The sequence below is a fragment of the Macrobrachium rosenbergii genome, chromosome 55 (genome assembly GCF_040412425.1).
Source record: "Macrobrachium rosenbergii isolate ZJJX-2024 chromosome 55, ASM4041242v1, whole genome shotgun sequence".
NCBI lineage: Eukaryota > Metazoa > Arthropoda > Malacostraca > Decapoda > Palaemonidae > Macrobrachium > Macrobrachium rosenbergii.
Genome location: NC_089795.1, coordinates 31,269,468 through 31,290,267, shown reverse-complemented (window position 1 = coordinate 31,290,267; position 20,800 = coordinate 31,269,468). Strand labels below are relative to the sequence as shown.

The window sequence follows — 20,800 nt, the reverse complement described above, 5'->3', positions numbered from 1 at the left end:
AAATGAGCCGCCTCGTCCCGAGTACCGCTCTTGAGAAAAGCTTTTGTTGGACATTATTAGAAGGCATCGTAGAATTAATATTCATTTTGAGATAGCCCTTCCCAATTTACCTTATATTGAGCTTTGCAAGTGAGATTTGTTTAACTGATGTGAATATCAGAAGGAAGCGATTTAGGTCGTCGTGATTCTCGCCTTTTGTTTGCTCACTGTTTCGCTGAGTTCACGGGATCGTCTGTGCTGTGGTCTCTTTGGCTGTTACAGGAGGTTGCTACGGGTGCCACATTTAGGTAACCATTCATTCAAGGTCCTCAAACCGTGGCCTTCAGCAGTCTCGGGTTTAAGCTCATTTGTTTTTACGGTCGGGTCAAGCAAGCTTTCCATTAGTATTTATTATGTATTTGAGCGTTCATTATAATGCTCTCATTTACCACACTAGGCAATGTTTACCCATACATATATTTGTGATGTGTAACAAGGAGAATACACAGGTGATGATCTCCACCTTGAGACTTGCCCTTGGCCAGCCTTTCTCACTATGAGTCCTTAAATTAATAAACAGAATAAATGTACCCTGGTCCAAGCGTTGGGCCGGTATGTAACATCTCGACCTTCTCGTATAATGCCCGTGTTTATAACGGTATTGGTACATGAATAATAATAATAATAATAATAGTAAGATGATGATGATTACAGTATGCATTAGCGCATTCGTGTCTGAGGCTTCTTCGTGTTTCCATTTATAACTGTGTAGGTTAACCGAGACACATGGGCTAATAGAAATAGTCCAATTGTCCACCTCGCAGAAGAATTAAAGCTACGATAAGAGTGTGTATGTATGTATGTATGTATGTATGTATGTATGTATATATTGTACACAGTACATACGTACGTATTAGTGTGAAGTAATTTAGAAATTAAAATATGACAAGGGCCATTACCGGTGTTTTTTATTTTCTCGGAAAACGCCTAAGCTGGTGTATATTTATATGTATAGATATATTTATACTTATATATATTTTTATATATATATAAATATATATACGTGTGTGTGTATATGTTGTGTGTGTGTTTGTAAATTATATATATACCAGTCACCTTTATCAGATATACATACATACGTACATACATACATACATACATACATACATACATATGTATGTAATCACCTTTTTATGATACGCTTATTACTACGCACCTATATCAGAGCGGAAGATGAGGAAAGTTTCACCTTATTTTAGCAGCATTCAAACCAACGCACAGAAGTTCCAATGTGAACGTAATAATGCGACTTGCTGGGATAGAGGTTCTTTGTGTAAGCGTATCAAAGAAAGTGGCAGGGTATCGCGAAGGTAATAGGATACTGTGGCTGTTAAATTGCATATACTTATGTGGTAAAAATGATCAGTAGATTATTTGTAAGGATATATTATATGTCTGTGTGTGTATGTAAGCATGTACATTATAATATATACAGTATATGTATATATATATGTGTGTGTGTGTGTGTATGTGTGTGTATATATATATATATATATATATATATATATATATATATATATATATATATATAATGTTATCAGGTTTAAACTGCCTGTGAAATGAATGAGTATGAAGTGTCTTCTAGAATTGGCGTTGGTAACTAAAGTACTAACTTTCAAAAGAATAACGTAAAATAAATGATTGTATCTTAGAACTGCAGATGAAATAGTAAGTTAAATTATGCAAAGATGATAAGAGACGTGGCTGGAGGCACATGTGATCATGGCCTAAGTGTTAGTAGAAGTATCCAAAAGGAATAGTAAAGCTAAAGTGAGCGACAAAGATGAGACTTATTGCATGGTTTTGGGATGAAAGCGAGTACGACCTTCAGGGGAAACTGCAATTGTGCCAGAGAGAAGGAACCACCAAATGTTGATGAAAAAGACCGATGTCTGATTACATGATGCGAACGTGTCATTGGAATATTTTGCACGGTTGTCGAAGGCAGATAACAGAAGAAAAGTAGAACTTCAGATGTAGGTATAAGAACGGGTAATATAAGTCGAGGATGTAAAGCGAGAATTTTATAAAATGAAAATGGAAAGGTTCCATGAGGTGATTAGAAAACAGCTAAAATACTTAGTTGTGGTTATAGTGTAACTGAGAGGATTATCAAAGTGTGTAAAGTTGCATGATGAAGAAAAATCTCCTAAAGAAATGAATGAAAGGAATATTTTTTCCTCGTAAAAGGAAAAGGGGAGATCCTAGTGATTGTAAGAGAAAAAAGGTCATATTATTGCTTTTTGTATCCGGGAAAGTATATGGAGGGTTTCGTGTTGAAAATAATATAAAGACCAATAGATCTCACAAAAGCTGTAGATATAGAAAAAAATAAAGGATGATTTCTTACTGCAGTTGTGTGAGTGCGATTAACCCTGTTAATAATTATATAGGCCTCTGTAAACGATTTGATGTTTGAAATTTAATGTTATAAAAACAGACTCACTGAGAAAAAATGGAGTAAGAGCCTGTAAAAACAAAAGGAGGACATGCAGACTGGCCTCTCTTCGCTCCGAGTCATCCTGATAAGTTAGAAAGGCACACGTGGCAGTGCAACGTTAAGCATGGAAACACCTGACCCATGATGCTCTTCAGACCATTGATTTTATTATGATTATTATTATTATTATTATTATTATTATTATTATTATTATTAAAAATTCTTTCCAGTTTTTTCTGAAGATGGAAAGAAACCCACAAGATTCTGGGGATAACTTGTTTATTTGGTAACATTTACATATTTCTTGATCTCAAAGTAATATGTAAATATTACTCAGTAATAAGTTATACACAAGAATCTTGTGGTTTCTTCCATTATTATTATTATTATTATTATTATTATTATTATTATTATTATTATTATTATTATTATTATTAGTACTGTTGCTTTTTGTTGTTATTGTAGCTAATACTGTTGTTATGAGCTGCAGGTGAAATTCCGACTTATCAACAGTATTGATTTGTAGAAGTGGCATTTTATATCACTTTAAAAAAATTTAGTAGCTATGTGATTGTTTAAATGATCGCCACAGGAATTAACTTTTGTAATATAAGAAAAATGTTTAACCGTTTTGATAGACTGTGGCTTTCTTTCATTTTGTGTTATCTAATTTGCCACATAGTGCTTTAAAATCTTGCTAGAAATGAGGAATTAGCAGAGAGCGGATTTAGTAATCTAAACAGAAATATCCTTAATTTACAGAGAATTTTAAAGATATTAAAAATTCTCTCTCTCTCTCTCTCTCTCTCTCTCTCTCTCTCTCTCTCTCTCTCTCTCTCTCTCTCTCTCTCTCTCTCATATATATATATATATATATATATATATATAGTTGAACAACATACAAGTGCATGTACTTTTAGTGTTTTATATATATATATTATATTATATATATATATATATATATATATATATATATATATATATATAAACTAACTATATATATATACTGACAAGTAAACTTACTGAAAGTACATGCGCTTGTGATGTTTAATATTTTAAGATCACGCTTTTTATTTTCAGTTTCCTATATCGCTTCTTATCTCCGAAGTTAAAACTTAAGGAAAAGACGAACATTGCTTCTATGTTCCATTTATTAGTCAACAATTTTCGTGTATTCCTTTTGTTTACTTGGTTTGAGGACAAGAAAAGATACAGGACATTGGAAAAATGTCCTGAAATGATAGACGCCACTAGTGTATCAGCATTCAAAAGAATTGCGTATGAGAAAGACCATGCCCCGTCTCTCTCCCTCTCTCTCTCTCTCTCTCTCTCTCTCTCTCTCTCACACACCCACAACACGCACTTATATATATATATATATATATATATATATATATATATATATATATATATATATATATATATATACATATCTCTATATATACAGTATACATATAGTTAGTGTGTGTGTGTGTTTGTATGACAAACAAGACAGACAGACAGAATCTTGATGAACAGAACAAAATTAAACGGGAAATTCCACTTGGAAGTGAGATGATGAAATGATATTGAAAGGGAGAACGTAAACTCTCTCATAATATGGTTTTTTAATCTGTATTCTTTAACGTGTTCGGGGGTGCAAGGAGATGAGGTCTTATGGCTGTAACTCACGTGCCTACAGATATTAGAGTACTTTTTTGTGAAAAATGCATGACAGATGTGCTGCAAGGATGAGTCATCTTCTTCACAGATGTAGTAGATCAAAATGGTGCCAGTAAATTAGATAAAAGTGCGGCAAACCACTTACGGTGCCATCCTTTTATGATCTGAAGTTCCTGTCCATTTTTTCCCCAGAGTATAAGCAAAACGTTATAGCTACTCTGCTCTGTCTCTCACCCCTTGTCTTGCTCCCCCCGAAACCACCCCATCCCCTTTTCCTCCACCCTTGCTGTATATCCTCCTTTTTGGGCTAGAGCCATCCTCACCCCTTTGTAGCTTTGGCTGTGGGAGAAGGAACGAGCGGCAGGAGGGATTCCCTTCCCCCGCGTCCGTCGGTGGGAGGGGCCCCGAGCTCTGCAGGTGGGCGGGGTTTACGGGACTGCGGTGGGGAGGGGGGCGTGTCTTACTGTGTCCTCAGGGGCGTGGCACTTCTCCTGGGTCAAGTACTTACCTTGGGCTGCCTTGTGAAGGATGACGGAAAGGGCTTGTCACAGATTCTATGTTATTGCGCCTCCTTAGCGGATTTAGAAGCCGAGGAGTGATGATAATGAGGAAAGAGAAATAGAAACTTGTCAGCTGTAGCCCTATATTAGTTTGAGTGCAGGTATATTCTCTCTCTCTCTCTCTCTCTCTCCTCTCTCTCTCTCTCTCTCATCTGCAGGTAAACTGACCCACCGCCGTCGCTGTTGTCGTCACTGGTTCTCAATACTGACCAATCCATAAGTTTAGTTCTCAAAAGTCTTAATTTCTAGTTTGACTTGCTGCGAGGTAGACTTACGTGTTTGCTTTTTTTTATTTTTCGAACGATATTCTCTCCGCTCTTATTCACCTTGTTCAAGTATAGCAAAACACCATGAGTATAGTGCAGGTATATTGTGGTGGTAAAGTATGAATAATGTGTGGCATGGCGTGGTGGTGGCCGGGGGTGTCGGCACGCAAGCTCTAGCAGTTCGCGGCAGCCCGTCGACCCGTCCACACGTCGCACCGATGTCTCCACCTAACCAGTACACTCCCGCCCATTCGGCCCCTTTACATGCCGCCTACGAGGCCGCCCACGGCATCTACTAACCCACCAGACTACCCTGGTTAATTCAAACTCCTCTGAATCATCCGTTACTCCATCGAAAAACTCCCTCAAAAAACTCCTCGATTGCTGCCACCTCCGTTTCCCTCGTGACAGCTCTTGAATTCGTTAGTTCGGAGCTGCTATTTGCAAGAAAACCACTATTCACTTCACCTGAGCCCCCGCACAGAGTCATCGCCGATCGTCGTCGTCTTCAGATGGTAACGCACGTAGTGGTAGGACGACCCCGACGGTCAGTGTTGCCATCGGTAGCAGCCAGCCCGTAGACAACAGGCAACAAACACGATCACGCGTTTTCTCATTTTGACGGTACCATTCAGTCCTCAGACTTTAAGTCTACTCCTGTGGACAAACCCTTGAGGTCTGCTGTTGTCGCTCTGCGGGCTGTCTTCGTCGTCGCCGTCGTCGTTATTCTTGCCGTCGTTTCACAGGTGCCCTAAGACCACTGGCATTCCCTACCTTTGCCCAGTCACTCATCTTCTTCATCATCATCATCATCATCCTCTTGTTTGCCACAGCCGTAAACGTTGTCTTCTTTCATTCAGAGGTTCGCGCCAAAGCCTTGTGTGTGTGTGCGTGTGTGTGAGTGTGCGTGTGTGCGCACGCGTGTGCATGTATGTAAGTACGTAAGCTTGCGTGTGTGTATGTAAGAGTGTCCACTTCTTTTTAAAGAGACAGTGACATAATTCATCAGCTGATTTCAGCGCCACTCATTTTTTCCCTTGAAAGACAAATCGCAGATGAATGGATTGATATAAAATTTTATTCATTGAATCTATTGGCCCCTCTGGGCTTACACATGTTTATCAAACGATTTCATGCGGTATATCAACACCATTCATCCTTGGACGTTCCAGGACGTCTTAGACCTTGGCCCTACCCTCCACACTTCCTTTTGGCCCTCTCTTTCTCCATCCTACTCTGCCCTTGTTTCGGCGAAAACTTTCAAGAACAGAGTTCCCATTCCACCATAGCCGTGATACTTGTTTTGTGAACTCTTTCTTTAGAATACGGAGACAAAATGACGGAAGGGAGATTTCGATGAACCCAAGGTGCTCAAAATCGGTCTTGTCGCTGTTACTATCAAGGTTTCCGATGGGAAACAACGAGGCCCCGTTGATGGATCCAGAGCACTCGAGGTCCAGTGATACAGATCTCCAATGTGCGCGATGATCATAACCAAGGATTTAGCGGAAACGAAACCTTGTGTATTGTGAGAAGAGATGTTCTGTTAGGTGATGATAACCTGATAAGTGACGGGCCAAGAGAAAAAGTTATAGATAATACTGATTATACTGATAACGCAAACGTGATCACTATAAACGAAATAACTTTTTTTTATTTAACTAAACACTTCTCGTCTGTTTATTGTTAGTCTTTCCTTCCTTGGAGGATCATGTCGGGAAACCCTCTTGAGTTGTGTTTGTGACTTACGTGACCTAAGTGTCCTTTCCCTAGTGCCTTGCCTAACCACTGTGATTGCCTTTGGCCAAAAAATAAATAAAAAAAGAGGTAAACGAATAATGACATGGACAAGATAAATGATAATTGATATACTTCACTCTCTTTGCTCATGAAGCCATCCTTTTAATCGAGACCGTTAATCGCCTATAAACGATGAAGCTGTTGATTATCAGCTAGTAGTTAATAGCAGCTAGCTCTTCACTGAAGTTATTGGCCGCTTCTATTTGCTTTCAATACTAAGCGAGAGTGATTTTTTCTCGTCTTTTTATAGGGTGCTAGTCATCGTTGCTGAGAGCTTTCGACGCCATCTTCTATATTGCTATTAAGTGGCTGGCCATCATAAGTGATGTGGAAAGTCGTTCCATTTTTAATATAATATTACTCAACTCATCGTTCTCCCAGGAACAGCACTCTGTCATTTATTGAATGAAAGCCTTCGCTGAATGAATATTGTCACGCTTGAGTATCACCTGTTCTTGAGAGAAACGAGGATAAAGAGAGAGACAGAAGAGAGAGAAAATAAGATTGCGGAAAGGGCAGGCCTTCATTAAGTTTCTCCACACACGAATAGGTCTTCTGTTAATACCATTACGATAATACTCTACCAATAAGCTTTGTTTCATAATTGCGCTGCTCATTCCTCACTCGCCTCCGTAATAATAAGGAACTCGAGGCTAGATCTCGACTTTTTTGAACTCCTCGGGAAATGACAACTCTTTCGTAGCTGTTAAGCAAGAAATGATGCGAGTTACCAAGAGACTAACCTTCAGATCGACGGCTTCGAAGACTACTAACTTCCCACATGTGATATTTACTCTTTGTTTTCTGCTCAAGTGTGTTCCAGACCTCTCTCGGTGCTGAACTGTTCAGAGATTGAGGCATTTCATGCAAAGTGAACACTGAACAATCTGAGGATGATCACTATACCCTTATAGTTACCTGAAATACTCACCGCCTCATTGTAATAATAATAATAATAATAATTATATTAATAATAATATTAATAATTATAATAATAATATTAATAATAATAATAATAATAATGATAATAATAATAATTAGTGGTTGTGTACTCTTGAATGCAATCGGTGTTAAAGCTGATATTTCTCAGTATTAATCAGTGACTAGTTAGGTACAGGAACCATGTGCATTTTAGTTTTATCGAGATTATGATAATAAGAAATATGAATAAAGATCTCAAGGCATTGTGTGGTAGTGAAGGTTACAAGGTCTTATTACCGGAAAATGACTAAGTAACCTTTAAAGACTGGAATCAAACGGGAAAGAAAAACAGTAGAGTTTGTGCGAAACTTGTGGTCACGCGACGAGGGCTAATAACTATATTCAGTTAGAGGAAAGGATTTGTGTGTGAGAGAGAGAGAGAGTAATAGTTCAAGTACTCATGCTGATCTTTATGCAAAGTGGATTGAAACAGAATTTTATTTTCAAAATGCTCTGAGATTAAACAGAAAACAGTTAAAGTAATCGTGGACGAGATCATTACTGGGAAGAGATACAAGTAAAGAGTATTCTCGAGGGTGTGCGGGAAAGATTCTGACTTTCAATTGCGTGTAAGTTTTGCTTCTCTTAGCATCCTTCTCTCTTTCATTTCCCATTGGGCGGCCTTATCCATACGGGGCGACTTCTCGGCGTCTCCTACCAAATTGAGAACCATCCGCCAACCCCTCCCCCTTCCTATTTTTCTCCCTCTCTCCCCTCTCCTTTCCTTCCCGTCTCCCTTATACTCAGCTGACTCTGTAGTCATCACTCACCTTTTTCTCTCGCTTGATCCCTCATACATTGATAATCGCATCTTCCCCTTTAAGGACTCATCTACCTTGATGAACGTTGAGGTGTCCTTGAATTTAGGATTAAAGTGAACTTCAAACAAATTTCCCCCAACCATAAGAAGGAACATGAAAATCCTATAGTTTGGTGGAAAAAAACTAAGAGTTTTAACCGACCTCTAATAAGTCTTTGTTTCACTTTGACACATTGCCGCCTTTACATAACACATTTTTACTGTTTTGAATCCGCTGCTCTTACTGAAAGGTATTCCTTAATGCGCAAAAGAGAAGTGTCCGTTCATAAAGGCCCTTGGTATCTCCGCCATCCTCCATTCCGTTTACCTGGACATTTGGCCCGTGAACACCTCATGTCTGAAGCATTGCCCTGCCTTCCCTATAGATAACGTTTGTTGCCACGGACGCCACCTCCTCCTAGTTAATCCTGCTAGATAATCCCGTCGCTCCATTTCTTTTCCAGCTTAGGTCACTGCACAATAATTTTTAGGTCACTGCAGCGCTTTCTTTGTCTAAAAGATTATCGTAGTCAATACAAGTTGGGCGCTAGTTGGTCTCATCAATTAATGAATTCATAGACATTTTCATCTCACTTTAAGAACTCTCATCTCATTGACAGTCGTGCCTGAGACAATCTGCCGATCATTTGTCATTGTTTTGATCCATTTCATTGTCCTTCCCTGCTCAAAACCCAAACCTTCTCCTACTCCCGGCGTTGATCCAATCGATTAATTAAATTCGAGAAGCAAGCGAATTTAGAAACCAGCCAAAATGGATATGAAACCACGTCGCCGAAAGAAGGGAAAAAAGGGAAAACCAAGTTACAAGTAAGTTCTTTTTTGGTGGTGCTTTTGTCTTTTTTCCTAGCACCCTGTAGAATCCTTTTGTACTCATTTTCTCTTTTTCCGATGTACTCCTTTTTCGAAGTATTGATTTTTTTGACACAGGTTTTCCTCATTTTTTTGCACAGACATTTAGTCTAGTAAAAGTATTTTGGCACCATTTCATTTTTTATTTTACTTTTTCCCCTTTCTCTCTCTGAAGCAGTGCTTCTTCCTGCACAGGCGCTGAAAATTAGGATAATTACTTTTCTTAAGGCTTCTGGCTTTTTTCAGTGTTTCTTTTTTCCCGAATCGCGATGTCAATCGTGATGGAGACGAGCGTCCATTTTTCTTCTTTTGCCGACGTAGGCAGACCATGATGGAAACTTCAGACACAAAATAAATTAAACGAAGAGTTAACAAGGTGGAACTAGATATGTAAAGTTGGGTGAAAATCATTTTTAACAAGAAAGAAACTGGGCTATGTGAAGAGATTATGTATGGCATGCTTTACGTTTTCAGTATAGTTAAAGTGTAGCACCGGTTTACGTCTTTTACTCATATGTTCTGTAGGCAACATAATTCGGCCTTCCGTGGCACCCGGATTAAAAAACTGAGTACTAATAGCGTTCTTAGGCAGCTGAAGCAACGAAAAACAAAGAGAATGGTGAAAAAGGAACCATGTACAAGAGATATCTCCTATGGGAGAATTAACCTCAGTATGCACAGTGTTCAACTTTACCAGTTGTCTTTCTATATTCCGCTATTTCTTAAAGTTTTCGTTTTCCTTCTGCAAATGTATCGTTCAGAATTAATAGTTAAATCGAACTTCCAAAACAATGTAAGTGCATGTTCCACTCGATAAAAAACAAATAGACATTTATATCTTTTGGAAAAGACACATTTCATCCCCTCTGATCAAACTTTTGCCACCCATGCAGGCGATCTCTTTATATCAGAATTCCCATGTGCTTCTTGTATATAGTATTTATCAAGGATGTTGTTTGGTAACTGCCACTCACAGACTTCCAATTGCTGAATGGTGGGTGAACCCCCTGTGCAGCAGAACTTCCACAATACACGCGCATGAATTTCTGTGTATGTGTGTATTAAATACAGTATATATATATATATATATATATATATATATATATTATATATAATACATATATAATGCACGTGTATGTATATACATATATATATACACACAAATTACAAGTGTTTTTTAACAGTGTATTTTTTTAAGATTTTTGCGTTTTTGCACGGATTTTGCTTAGTGTACTAAAAAGATTTTCAGAATTTAGTTATATTAAAAGAAAATTAACCAGTATCTAGTATAGGTGGGTGTGAAATACGTAGAGTATAGGAAAAATGAGCTGCTTCTTGTTCTGTTGAAGTCCACGCCTGCCTTAAACCCTGCATTACAGGATTAAAATCGCATCTAATAAGTTTTACAAATCAGTAAGATCAGTTAGATGCTAGACGGCCACTCAGTCAACTATGCAAATGGAATGTCTTACGAATGTGTGCACTAATTTTCAGGGTGTTATGTTACCCTGCTTTAGGAAAGATGTCAAACATTATGAACTATCGAATGCATTATTAATATAATGGGTTGAATTGACGGAATGCTCGTCACCACGTGAGAGTTATGGAGTTTTGTAAACAGGCAGAATGAATATCGGTCGGTATTCGGAATTGAAACTTTTTCGAGGTTTTGAGAATTAGGGCTCCGACATCAGTTACATAGCCATCTTTAGTACTTTCTCTCCTCCTGGTTGGGATCAAACTTTTTCTTTTCAGTCTGGTGAAGGATTTGACTGAAAACTTCCTTTTGTTTTTCTTATTGGTATTCTTTGTTAGGGCTTATGCTGTAGGAGTATTTGTGGTTCTACTGGTAAGAGCAGCGTTTTTAGTTATCTGATATCAGACGGATATAACATATATATATATATATATATATATATATATATATATATATATAAAATATATATAAAATGTGTGTGTGATTGTGTGTGTGTCCTCAGTCTCACAGAGACGAAAACACACACGCTATATATATATATATATATATATATATATATATAATTATAAAGTGTGCAATATACTTCAGAATACGCGACCAATGTTCTCAATTGTTTTGCTAATTATGCACAAGTTTTTGTAAATAAAGTAATTTTCCAAATCTGCGACTTCCTGGCTTTTGCATTCGTGGTAAGTGTTGAAGCAAAGTCATTCTCTCCGCCATTTTATTTTCATGCCTTCATTTACGTAAAGTCACGCTTCGCGCTATTCGTTCTACAATTTCCACTTATGTAAAGTCACGATTCTAGCCACTTTATACCTCTTTATTCTTCAATATTCGTTTCGGTTAAGTTACTTTTTGTTTTGTACCCTAGAAATCCTAATCTTTGAGTTAAATGATACTTCTCATGTCTTGCTGTCATACTTAATAAGGGATCCTTATTTGAAAACAAAATAGAATAAAATTCGAAAGACTTCATCCACGGGACCACTGTTGAAGTACAATAGTAACGATTAAATAAGTATGAAACCACTTTCAGATATGAAGTGCTTACTTTCATTGAGCACCACAATTTGGTGTTTTTAATAATATTTTGCCAATCTTTTGAATTTGTGCCTTAGGTGACATTACCTTATGTCGGTTGTCTGAAGTCTTGGAGTTTTTTCCATTTTTTGTCCATCGGGTTGAACTAATTAACGCCAGGTACCTTTGTGTCATGATTGTCGGTTTATGGACCAAACGCCAGGGGATGGATAGAGTTTTTAATGTATTGCTAAGACCTCCCTAAGTATTTGATTGCGGTAAATAGTCCATGGTAAGTGAGATTTCATTCAGTGAAAAGAATGCGTTTGAACTACATTGAGAACCACATTAAGAACCATCTCAAGTCATCCGAGTTCATCATTCAGTAGTTAACCCTCGTCTTATTCTGTACTGCATGACAAAAACAGCTTATAAAGTTCGTATGTTGTCTTTCTATCGAATTTACACTTACATTTTTTGGTACTTTCTAGAAATAGTTCCAAAGAAACGGAAACATCCTGTTTTAAAAACGGTCCCAGAGACCTGTGTACAGTAATGGGTGTTACCTAAGCACCTGGGGACGCAATGATTGTAAACATGTAACTTTTATATATATCTATATATAAACACACTCTTTTCGCATAGGCAATAATAGTAGGGTTACTTATGTATGCATGTGCTCCAGTGTGTATGCACAACATGTGAACATGTCAATATGTTTTCACTTTGAGACTATAAGAAAATCAAAATAAGTAAGCCATTAACTTGGGCAAACTCTCTCTACCTGTAGCTAGTAATATGAAGTCAGTATACGATCAATGGCTTCGTGCTTGCCTCTAATGAAAGTATCGTTACAACCGATGATAATGTTTCGTGATAACAACAGCAGTCAATATTAGTGCAGTGTCATATTAGGTGGATTTTGCTTATTGCCCTCTTGTCAGCGTTGGCTGTCAATGCTAGAGCTGTGTGCATTGCTAGTGAATGTTTATGTGCACATTTTCATTTTTTATATGATTTTGAATGCAGTGATGTTATGCTTTTTATGCATTTCGTTAGTTTTATAAAATATTTACTATATAAGTACAGCCATCGGCATATTGCACATGTATAAGGATATCTGTTTTTACCATTCTGTCAGTTTCCTTTTTTTTTGTATATTCACATTCAAAGTATATATATATATATATATATATATATATATATATATATATATATATATATATATATATATATATAGAGAGAGAGAGAGAGAGAGAGAGAGAGAGAGAGAGAGAGAGAGAGAGAGAGAGAGAGAGAGAGAGAAGAGTATGTTTAAGAGGCCTGATTTAATTGTGTTTAAAACCCTACTTTTTTCCCTCAGAGTATATTTGTTGCATACCGGTGCATGTAACCTCAGCTTGATGGTATTTGATTCAACAGTATATGAACGTATTTTATTACATAAATGAGTATGGTTATGAAAGTATTTTATTACATAAATGAGTATGGGTTTGCTTTTATGAAATGTATGAAATACATTCTTGCCAGTAAGATATGAAATTTAAATATCACAGGAAAAGAAGCTTTGGTTTAGATGCTAAATTGAAGGTAATTGTCTAAAACTGCAGAGAGGAACCCATCTCCTATACATAGGATTACCAGCACCTTGAAAGAATAATGACAAAGGCTAGTTCAAAGAACATGATCCGAATAGACGACCGTTATAGTGTCTTTTCCTTCTCCGAAAACCGATATTAATTCGACTGGCGTCGATTGAACCGCGAACATCCATACTTCTTGCATATCGGATGTATAACCCAACTGCTTGGCATGTAAGGCCATGAGGTTCAATAAATCTTGCCTGTCGATAAGATGTAATATTCAATATTTTCATGTATTCGGTTCCTACAACTTATCTTTAGGTATCTGTACTCATATACCTTTAGGAATATTATATATATATATATATATATATATATATATATATATATATATATATATATATATATATATATATATATATATATATTTGGACATGTAATGTTGAAAACCAGTAAACCTTAAATCTTGTCTGTCGATAAGAAGATATTATATAAGCATTTACGTTTATTCATTTCCAATCGCTTATTCATCGGAAACCTGCTGGTAGGAAAATAAAACAATTAATCCTTTTTGGCTGTCAAAACGGATTAAAAACGGGAATTGGTGACACATGTATGCTGTTCATTAGATTGTGTATATTCTGTCTAATGCTTAGAATGTCCTAAGATAAGGCCTGTATTTATTTTTAAAATAGTTCAATTAAATCTGTAATTAGTTATATTAGCCATCTAAGAAGGTATGTCAGTTTTAATGCTTGTTGACATTTCGCAGTATTTTACTGGTTGGTGACTAATCGAACCAACCGGATCACCCGTCCAAGAATATAGGTAGTGTTTTATTAAGAGGATGGTCCATTGGTTCTGCCTAAAATCACTTTCCATCGCAGGTTCGAGCAAAGCGATAAAAGTAAAAGGAATGGTGTAACATAGGTTGTAAAAAGTAAATGTTAACGCTGACAATTAATTTTATAATAATACTTTTGTACGAAACTCAAAGTATGCTGAGTTTGGTTCTCACAAAAATAATTTCATATACTTTAATGAAACCCAATGTATTAGAAGCGAAATAAATCCTTAGTTGTTTACCGTCCATTGTTTCTAATATTTTCCAGTGTTTGCTCCGCTGTCTTTACACCTTATTTGCTTTCCAAATAGGCTTGTTGACTTCTGTTTTATAATGTCAAATAATGTAAATAATTTCAATAATATTGAAAATATTTTGGTACAACGAGGAACCTTGCAGTGAAATGAAGTGTGTTAACATACAAGATATCATAGTCCTGTTGATATGTGCGCATTGTTTCTTGCACATGAATTCAAACACATTGGCAACAACGTCGAATTTTGGTGGATACTTGTGTTATGCTAGAAAAGGTTGCCAGACCACATAATTTTCACTGAGAGAGATAGGATTATGTCGTGTGCAGTCCTCTAGCCTCTGGCAAGTCGCGCTATGGTATGAGTGTTTCCTAATAGCGATGAGGAATTAAGAGCAAACGCCAAAGCAAAGTCTGGTGGTGCCAGTCACAAAAGCAACGAACACATTGCTTGGTAAGGAGAAAGTAAAGACAGAGATAAGAAAAGGAAGTTTGCTAGATTTGAGTGGTGCCCATGACAGATCGATCACTGTAGCGGGTTTGAAAGGAGGGGCTGTGGGGTGCTGGAAGGGTTTGGGGTATGGGAGTGGGGACTACAACCCAAGTGTTCTCACTGCTGCAACTTGCTTCGGAATCCACCCACCATAATATTCCCCCTCCTACCCCCCACCTTACATTCCCTCTGCCTCCACTGGTCCTAACCCGCCCTCCCCCTGCCCCTCCTAATTTCCCTCCGCCCCCTCCCCCAGCCCCCTTTTCCGCAACGATTCTTATGTCTATACACCGGTCTGAAATCCTCTCTGTGGTTCTCTCATCTATCCGTAATTATTCTTTTCTTTAAGTTCATCCCGTCGATGATGGTTCAGTGTTAATAGGATAAACGTAATTATCCATCATTATGTAATAGGATGAAGTCAGGGTTTATCAAATTACCGCCATCTTCAAGTTCGTTAAGTTGTCGATGATAATAAAATGATAGAAAAGAGAACAGACAGTCATCTGTCTCCTCAACCACTGGAACATTTAAAAGGCCCAGTGTGACTCTTCAAGTCCGGTGAATTATCCCAAATCCATTCTAACGTATTTTTTAGTGTGGACTGTAACTCTAGATAAGTCCAAGTCATTCCGCAATGTTTCGATAAAAAAACAGGACTTTGATCAGAGTTCCAGTAATAACTTAGAGGGTTGCATAAGAATACTCCCTCAAGTTACTAGTTATTTTCGTGGGCAAATTCTGAGATCGTCTAGTTATGTAATGTGGTAGTTACGGTAATCATATGAATTTTATCTTCCATTGGTTTGTCTTCTTATTAGCTTTGATATGAGCTTATTTATTGATTTACATTTGACCCCACAATAATCTCTTTGAATGTGTTTTCTCTATGAATGCTTTGACAGGAAAATTAATCGTGGCATAATGAGGCCTTTGTTGGTAAAGAAATAGTTATACACATAGAAAATGAATGTCACCGGCGAAGTGAACTATTTTGCTTATGATTCAGCAGACGCACCTTGGTGTTTCATACAAATCTTGGATAGAATTAGAGCCCTCATAAATGTTTGTTTACGACACGTTTTTTATTACACTTTGTCTCATTCACAAATCATCCATTACTACATCTGCATGAACCATTCATCCTCATGAGTGAACTGCTCTTAATTATCTCGGGTTGTTTATTTTCATCTTTTTATAAATTTGTGTGCATTGATAATGATATCTCTCGGTAATAAAGGTAATGTAAGAAGAGATTTATACGATAACTTTCCAAGATACGAATTATTTGTAGCTTATTCTTATTCACTTTGTAATGAGAAAAATGGAGCCTTGAATAAGGAGGACATCATTCCTTTCTATTAGTGAAAGTGTACGAATCAGCACCGCTAATCGAAGTATGATTCAGATCTTCATGTAACTACTGGAAGATTTTCTGTATTTTGGATAGTCGCCAATTCTGTTCTTCCGTCGAAGCAAGGAAGTAAGAAGGGAGTTGTCTGTTAAACATGGAAGAACCACAATTCCAGATGGTTAGGTTGCGTTGCTTCATGGACAAAGATTCAAGTGTGCACCCATTAGGTGGTGTCCCTGCAAACAGAAGCATGTCGTTTAGTTATTGTTTAACACTAAATCTAGAGAGTGTTTCAACCTTGCAATTTTATTTTTGTCATGCTCGCTGTCTATACGAGCAACGACTCGCACCCGCAGAACCATAAAATAGCGTGTGGTGTTTTAAGTAGTCAATAGAACAAGCACTGAAGTCTCCCGTGTATTGGAATATGCTGCACTCGGAACGCCGTAGTATCAGTAACCAATGGGAGGTTTAGCTGTGCCAGGCGGTTGCTCTAGTAGGGTGGAACACGCTTCCTGTCGATTGCCTCCATTATGGAGTGCTCTTACCCTCAGCTGCATGGGTTGCTAGTCTCACTTCTACAGACATCAACTCATGAAAAAAAGAAATTGATTTCAAAGCACTTCATGATTTTATTGAATTTAAAATTAATTCATTTTCGTCATAAATAATGGGACATATATCAGAGAATAGAAATCTCGTCTATCCAGTCCTTTGGCTTTTTCCTTGAACCGATAGTAGACACTGCTATTGTTAAAGTCCGTGTTTTCTTGAGAGGCAAAGAATTGTTGATATAAAAAGCACGTTCTTGTATACTGATTGTAACGCTGATTCTTAGACTTTTACTGACCAGAGGGGATACAAAGCGCCTATATATACATGCATACACACACGCACATGAGATTTGTGGAAGATAAAGTATAAGCAAGAAGAAAGTAGAAGAATTCCACAGAGGTCCTTTGCGTCACACACGTATGTATATATATTCATATACATATATACATGTTTTTATATACACCCTCGTCTAAAGCCGTAAAAACTAGAAGCTCTGTGTGTGTGTATATATGTATATATATATATATATATATATATATATATATATATCATATACGCGTGTACATATACATATACACGCGCGTGCGTCTTTATATGCAAATATATGTCGAGCGAGAGAGTATATCTGTTGAGGTTCTAACTGCAATAACAAGTAAAAATGTAAATTAAATGTTCAACGTGAACGTACCAGACTTTCCCATTTAATCTCCAGCATAATCGGAGATAAATGGGTAGCGTAAAATAAGCCGAAATAAAGTAAGTGAAATATGAGTCGCCAGATCCGTAGAGTTTATTTCGTAGCACTCTTCAAGAGAGAGCATGTAGGACACAAACAATGAATATTATACTGTGCAAACTTTTATTGGGTAATAATTATATTTTTTTAGTTACACTGAATTTATTAGTGGGCTGTGTGGCTTTCATATATATATATATATATATATATATATATATATATATATATATATATATATATATATATATATATTCATATATATATATATATATATATATATATATATATATATATATATATATATATATATATATATATATATATATATATATATATATATATATATATTGTGTGTGTGTGTGCGTTCTTTTCCTACCGTCTGAGATCCCATATCTACTAGTACAAGTCTGTTTTTAGGATGCATCCAAAATTTAGCAACTCTTTCCTTTTCGAATAATTGAATTTTTAATACTTCTTCACTCATTGTTTTATATGCTATAAATGATAACAAGATGTCCTAGAAATACTGATGCTGCTTTCAGAGTTTTGGCGCTTTATTAAATTTTTAAATTCCTTTCAGCACATTTTCTGAAGATTATGGTTTCCTCATTCATTATTGTTTGGAATACTGTCCCATATTTGTGGTTTTCCTTTTTTCAATATTGGCGAAGTAGTCAAAACATTGGCAGCTCATCCAATTAACGAACCTGACCCACTCCTTTACTAGATCTTTATTTTCACCAAAACGTGACTTTAATCTTTTTCCAGTAGTAATTAGGCCCACCATTATTTCGTCCAGATGACAAAGGGTCGCCCCTTTCTTTCAGACATTCATCAATTACAAGCCTGGCCACTATACCGCATAATGAATCCTTTCATAAAAGGAAATCTTTGTTTTTAAGCATCTGTAACTATTTTTTTATCCACAAAATTTAAAGCTAGGATGTGAGTATAAATAATATTCCGCACTATATTTTACCAAATTATATCTTATTTCAAAAAAGCATGTAAGTAAATGAATCTTCTTTCAAGAGGCCTCTAAGGCATATTTCTGATTCTCTCTCCCTTTTCTCTTCAACCTTTGTTAGTGAATCATGAAATCGACTGTCTGCTTGGTTTTCGTATGATGAAGACAAATAGGTATCCCCGGTAAAGGCGAAGGGCTTTCAATATCTGAAAAGTAAACGTGACTCTGATTTGGCGTATAATCCAACTTTTATTTTATTTTGTTTGCATGAGCTATATCACTGAATTGAGTGATAGTAAGATGTCAGAAAAGTACATATATGTGTGCTTATGTATTCTTATTTATAAATACATTCATCGACGCTGTCCGTTGTTTGTTTTATTGGAACAGACCTAGATAAATAATTGAACTGAAACTTTGACGTTATACAAAGGTATGCCATCTCCTCTTTCCTTGATAATTTCTAACTTACCAGTTTTCACATACATCAGTAACGGTAATGTTTGTACGTATTGTTTTTAGAACCATACATTAGCTCAAATAATGCTACACAGAAATATTATATTTGCATTAGGCTGATTTTAGTGAAAGCATCCAGTGTGGGTCGTTTTTTCTTCTTTTTTCCTTTCATTTTACTAATTTTTTGGTGTAGTCATGAGTTGTTAGCTTTCTGAGACATTAAGCGTCGGAAATCACATGGCTCCCATTTCAGTTTGATTTCTTCCAATTATTTGTATAATATGTATAGCTAATGTAACTTCCATGAATAAAGGTGTTGTGCTGTATCCACATGAAATTCACACCAAGCAGTTTTGAGATAAATATGTAAACTTTGATGTTGCGGTAGGATTAAAATTATATTTGTTGTTATTCTTGATACATATCTTTCGTTAATTTCATTTCTGTTCATGTCTGTCTCAAAGTTGAATTCTAGCCATACTGATTGATAAATGGTTCCTGGCGTCGTTCACACAACGTAGGGTATAATGATAATTATTTAGGCAGTTTGCCACACAGTGCAAAGGAATCATCAGGAAATTAGTCCTTTCTGCTACCGTAACACTTAATGGCTTCCAAAATTCGCAAATGAACGGATTCAGTGTGGTTGAAACCTAAAGAATGTGACAAAATTATATTGATGGAACGGGAACCTTAAGCTAATTTTTTTGCTGTTCAACGTTCAGATAAATTTACAGAAAATACCTTTTAGATTTTATTATTCCAATAAGTCGTGTCTAAAACTAGTAAATATCAAGCTCCTTGTTGAGTGTTCAGGTTATTTTTCCTAATATACCGCCTAATATGAACTAGCAACTTCATATGACTAAGAAAACGAAGTGAGACATTTAAGTGTGTATATATATAAACATGTACATACATTATATACAAGAATATATATATATATATATATATATATATATATATATATATATATATATACATTGTGTATGTGTTTGTTTGCAATTAATGTATAGATAACGGAGAATTTTGCATTGGATCTCAAAGTTAACATTTTATTAGGTAGCTAATAACACGTAATGTTCTTTACATCAGCGTTATTCGGTTTTCAGAGTACTCGTCAGGTCCCGAATGTGGACGACTCAATGCCCAAATTCAGGGTTATTGAGTGCTTAGTCACCTATATATTCTATTTATTTCCCAGTACTGGTGATGTATATCATTATTCATTATCTGTCAATAGCTTTGGCATCTGATCTCGTGATATTGGGTTTTCATTTCTAATGATTTTAGTAGATCGTTTGTCTCTGTTGATATGAAATTCAGTTAAGATTTTTCAGATATTTGAGATTCTTTCTATTTTGATAGCTATTTAATAGCGTACTGAAGAAAATAGAGGTACAGTGATACACAAGCAAATGTGTTATACCCGAAGCAGATGAAATGAGTAAACGTCAGATATTTTAACGAACGTGTTTATTAGTCATTTTTAACTTCAGTCTGTAAGAATAAAAAAATAGAAATTTTTGGGTGGAGATACAATTGTACATGATCGATCGCTGTTTGATGAGCATGGAAAGTCTAGAGGGTTTTCCAGTGGATAAAATTCCCTCCTGTATGTCATTTCAAACTCGGAGGG

At 36.3% G+C, this 20,800-nt stretch overlaps 1 protein-coding gene across 10 annotated transcripts in view; it reads left to right on the top strand.

Moving 5' to 3' along the window:
- The window catches only part of shaker (Potassium voltage-gated channel protein Shaker), a 650,071-nt gene that overhangs the window by 382,424 nt on the left and 246,847 nt on the right, over nt 1-20,800 (top strand). The window contains exon 1 of one of the 10 annotated variants that reach the window (XM_067099784.1): nt 9,244-9,375. The exons of the other annotated variants lie outside the window; for them this stretch is intronic. Coding sequence (XP_066955885.1) covers nt 9,320-9,375 — 56 coding nt within the window. The 5' untranslated portion in view covers nt 9,244-9,319. Of the gene's footprint in view, nt 1-9,243; nt 9,376-20,800 lie in introns of those variants that run through there. 10 annotated transcript variants of the gene reach the window in all.